The sequence below is a fragment of the Delphinapterus leucas genome, chromosome X (assembly GCF_059928025.1).
Source record: "Delphinapterus leucas isolate spDelLeu-1000000601 "Yukka" chromosome X, BTC_Dleu_Yukka2, whole genome shotgun sequence".
Classification (NCBI taxonomy): domain Eukaryota; kingdom Metazoa; phylum Chordata; class Mammalia; order Artiodactyla; family Monodontidae; genus Delphinapterus; species Delphinapterus leucas.
Window position 1 is genome coordinate 14,260,886 of NC_143150.1, and position 4,881 is coordinate 14,265,766.

Consider the following 4,881-nt stretch of genomic DNA (forward strand, 5'->3'; position numbering starts at 1 on the left):
AAGTGCATTTTCAGGCACAACTTGGAATTAATGCAGTAATGACGGAAGAACGCATTTTTAAAATAACATGATTTATTTATTATGCGCTCTGACAAGAGACATATAAACAACACTCATAGTAATGAACATGGTAATTATAATTCCTTCTCCCCAAATTGCCTGTGTACTGTCCTTCGTATAAATATTGGATCTAATCATATCATGGAGAATATGATTTAGATGTAAATATACTTTTTCTGGAGAAAGGGCTTTAAAAAGGAGATGGATTCTTATCTGTGCAGCACTGTCTTTGAAAGTATGAGGGAAGTTGGATGGCTACACATAGCTTACTAATTGGATTGCATTTCTTTTTCTTTCTAGTCAGACAAGCAGTAGGCATGCCAGAAGCTGGGTAGAATCCAGCAAGAGGTTGATCAATTTTTTGCAAACAAACCATTTAGAGGATGTGCATTTATTTTTGGCAGTCAAAATCACATTTTAAAATATTTATAAAGGTAATTCATATGTGTTTCCAAAATGTTGGAAAATTTTAAAACCGTGAATAAGAAAATAAAGAAATCAATTATATATCCACTAGCAGAGAAATACACTGTTGACATTTTGCTGTATATTCTCCTAGCTGTATGTAAGTATGTCTATATTAACATAAATGTGTCCCATAGTCTTTCAATCCTGGTTTTAATTTGCATTATAGGACTTCTGCTTCTGGCCATAATGGAGTAAGAGGAACTGAACTCCTACCTGATATACCTAAAAATCCAGATGAAATATATGAAACAAGTTTTAACTGATTGAACGTCAGGTCATGAAGGACAGTGATCTCTAAGAAATGGAAAGCAAATGAGTAAAGTCCTACGATATCCCAGTTTACTGCCTGGGAAGATAATGCAGGCCAATCCTCAATCCCAGACAGAATCTGGTGGCAACATAGACCGGCAGTCAGAGCCACAGGACACCCGCCCTCTAGTGTCCCAACAGCTCAGAATCCGTGGGAGGCAGCCTGAGCTGGGGACAACACCTGGATCATGTTTCAATACACGTTCACACCCAGCCCTTTTGCTGCAGAGTCTCTGAGGTGATTAGTCCCAGGGATCGCCCCTCCAATTGCCCCCTCCTTGTGGCTGTGCACTGCCTTCCACTCTTCATTGGTGCCCCTGGCCTGTCTCACCTGGCAGACGTCGGTCACCACCCCACTCACTCACATAGCCCAGCTGCTATGGAGGGGTCCACTGCGCACAGGGGCACATCCCAGCCTCCAGCAGGCATCAAGACAGCTCCCAGCGCGGGGACACTGGCAAGGGAGCACTGGACCACTAGAGGTGTCAAGAAATGTAGCTCACCCAAATGATGCAGGGGAGCAGCTGTGCTCTTCCTGACAGGACACAGGGGCGACTCTAAGGCAGCGGGTGGTGTCTGGCATGTGGCTGGTCCACTCCTCCCAATGACCTACCCACTCAGACCACACTGGGACTTCCAGCTGGTCATGAGGATGCCGAGATTCCCCAGCCTATTCTTGTAGGGCATCCAGTACCACCCGCCCAGGTTCCCCACCATCTCTCCTTCTGGGCCCTGAACTCTGGGCTCAGAGAGCCCTGACTGCCAGCCTGCCTGGGGCTCTCTGGACTCGGTTTTGTACGTGCTCTCTCGTGGGCTCTGGTAATCGCTCTCGCCAGGATGCTCTCAATGACCCTCACTGACTGAGAGTATCCTTCCCTGGCTCCTGGTCATTCTGGCCAAATCCTTGCTTCTCAAAGTAAAGGAGAAAGGTCCTGCTGACATTTCAGAACTTTAAGTCATGCCCAGAGGAATCCCTTCTCTCAGGACATCACTGCATAAATCCAGCTTCATATGGGTGAGAGATTAAGTTAATTTTCTGCTTAACCTAATGAGAAAATGGGAGACATACTAAAATAACTTGGACACGATATTTGGGGCTGTTCCACTGGGAGCAGGGTCCAGTCTTCAGAGAAGAGGAAGTGATGAACCGGCCAGCAGGCCAGGATCCACAGCTGGACAGGAGGGCACATGAAGGAAGACCAGTGGAAGGGGTGCATAATGCAGGAAAGTGCCAGGCCCGGACAGAAGTGCCAGGCCCGGACAGTGTGCCTGAGCTGGGCACACTCAGCTCTCAGGAAGCCCTGGGACCCAGGCAGGAGGACCAGAGGTAAATAAAGCCCACAGACAATCCCCAAGTCCAGTTTCTCACCGTCTCCTTCCTTCTTTAGGCCTGCTTTTAGCACACTGGACACAGGGCCCTTCTTTTTGTTGCCATGATGCAGTACTGGGGAGGGGAACGAACTAAGAGACGAAAGGTCGGCCTCAGGCTGGGAGCAGTGGGAACAGCCGGGACCTCGATGAATTCAGGCCAGGGATCCAGTCCCAGCTCTGTCACTTACTGGACATGTGATACTGGGTCCATGGCTATGTGGCCAATGTGAGCCTTAGTTTCTTCATTTGTGAAGTGGGTCTAATAAGCCCTGACTTGTGGGACTGCTGGAATGTACAGTATATAATGTAAGTCAAGCACACGGCCTGGCATTTAATGGATCTTTAATAATAGCAGTAATTCTAATATGATTTTGACCCCAGACTCTATCAGTCTCTCCTGGGATTGTGTGTGTGTGTGTGTGTGTGTGTGTGTGTGTGTGTGTGTGCTCCATGGCATCTCAGAGAACACATAGCACTCTAGGACGTAAGACAAGTGAGCCTCAAATGCTGCTTTGTAAATAAAACTCAGTAAATTTTCCCCGTTAGTGGATATAATCTTTAATTTGGATATTGGGAGGTCTTCCCCAGTTGAATGCAACTCAAAGCTTCCGGAATTTGAGTCAAGGACTAACTCCTTTCCCCCCTCTCAGCTGCTTTTCCATCCAAACAACTGTTTTCATTCATCTCACCCCCACCAAAAATCTAGACCTTGCTTAGAGTTGGCCAAATTGCACTCAAGATAACTTAATTAAAATGTCCTCTCAGTGGCATGGGCTCTGGCTCTCCCAGGCTAGGGAAAAAGTGCCAGCCTCTGGGCACCACTTCAAAGAAATATCAGCCTTTTCTCAGATGATGTGTATAGAACACCAAGTCTGTGCACTGTGTTCAGTGGCGTGGGGACAGAAGGGCAGGATACCTGCTCCAGGTGGAGACTGGGCTATGCTTCGCCACGATCCCAGAGAAACTGCCAGGACCAGTTTTCCATTCTAGGCTTTTCCCTCACCTCTAACACCCACCTATAAGCATAAAGGAGCTAGTGAGCCAGGACTCTCATTTATTAAGATTTAATTTCTCACACCTTGTTTAATTAGTCAAGTAAATCGAGGTGTATAACTTTAATCTTACAAAACAACAGACTAAATGGGATACAGGATTCTTAGGATAACCATCTTTTACATTTTTTTCTTCTATTTCTCGCTCCCATCTATTTTATTCCTGGGCCCTTGCATGTTTCTAAGGAAATTCCTATTCCAATGCCATGTTATCCTGTTCCAGATCACAAAATATGATGAAAGACTTCCCAATTTGTGTTACAGACTAGCAAAATTCTTATTCTAAAGCCTGACAAACAGCAATAAATATGTGACCAATGTTATTCACGAACCTAGACTCTAAAGCTAAAAACCTTTAGAAAAAAAAAGATAAAATCTGCAATAAAATCAGCCCTCCACTATTTAGAACCTTGACCTCAAACACAGAGTGGAGAATCTTCCTCTGACTTCACTCAGGGCAGGAGAGGCTGCTGGGCATGACACTGGAGCTGCCACTGGCCACAGCAGAAGTATTAGCCCCCGCGGCAGCTCTGGCCTGAGCTCTCTCTTTCTCATCTCTCAAAGCTTCCTCATACCAGCGTGAGAATGCAGTGGGGTCAGTCTCATTGATCTTGGCAAAAAACTCCAGGACTTTCATCTTGCTGCTTTCAGCGTGGGCCCTTGGACCCCACAGGAATTCGCAGTGTGGGGGATCACTGTCGGGCACCTGGCGGTACTCCAGGTACTTCTCCTCCACCAACTCTTTGGTGATGAGCTTCTTGGTCTCCCCGTAGATGAAATCCTCCTGCCCAGCATACATCCCAGTAACACTCAGCACTTCCCAGATTTTCTCCTCAGGGGCACGGTTGCCCTGCATGAAGATCACACCCAGGATAAGTACCAGGAGGCCGGCCTTGGGCACGCGCTGGTCATCACTCAGCATCCCGTCGTAGGTGAGGTCTAGTGTCTTCACGAGCACATAGGAGTGGCTGGTGGGGTCCACTTCCTTCACTTCAATGCCAAAGACAACCTCCATGCACTCACAGGCTTTGCTGAAGATCGCAGGGAAGTGGTCCTTGTGCTCTTTGATGACATTCCTCAGCATTTCTACCTTTGTGATGGGCTCCTGTTTTACATACTTGACACTTAAGAACTGCACCAGTTCGGCCACCTTCTTGTTTAGCACGCCACAGAGCAAGAACCTGGCAGCCTGGGAGGTGCTCACATCCTCTGCTTGCCTGCTGCAGCCCTCATTTGACTTGCTCAGTGGAATGGCTGCGACGGCCATGGAGGAGCGGGCTCTCTGCGACCTCCGGGGACACGCTCCGCGTCCCAGCAGCAGGCACAGCCTCTGCGGTGCCCTGGGTCAAAGGACAGAGCGAGGAGGCACTGGCCCCTCCTCCTCAGCTACAGGGACCTGTGCCCCCACCAGGCCCTGAGCCTCTTTTCCGGCCTGAAGGCCTACTTCAAGCACATCGCACTGACTCTTCCGACTGTGAAGCATGATGACCCGTGCTGGGGGCAGCAGGCAGGGGTGTGGGCAGGGCGTGGTGATGGCGGCCAATTGGTCTGAGGGAGAGAGGAAGAGTGTGAGAAACTTGACCCTGTCAGCTCTGACCAAGGCCATCTTAATAGGTCTTCC

At 48.4% G+C, this 4,881-nt stretch overlaps 1 protein-coding gene across 1 annotated transcript; it reads right to left on the minus strand.

The window, feature by feature from the left end:
• Nucleotides 1–3,394: 3,394 nt before the first annotated feature.
• Nucleotides 3,395–4,382, minus strand: LOC111164574 (putative MAGE domain-containing protein MAGEA13P). Its single transcript, XM_022554305.2, has one exon. The coding sequence runs from the start codon at nucleotides 4,342–4,344 to the stop codon at nucleotides 3,709–3,711; it is 636 nt and encodes a 211-aa protein (XP_022410013.2). The 5' UTR covers nucleotides 4,345–4,382; the 3' UTR covers nucleotides 3,395–3,708.
• Nucleotides 4,383–4,881: the final 499 nt, after the last annotated feature.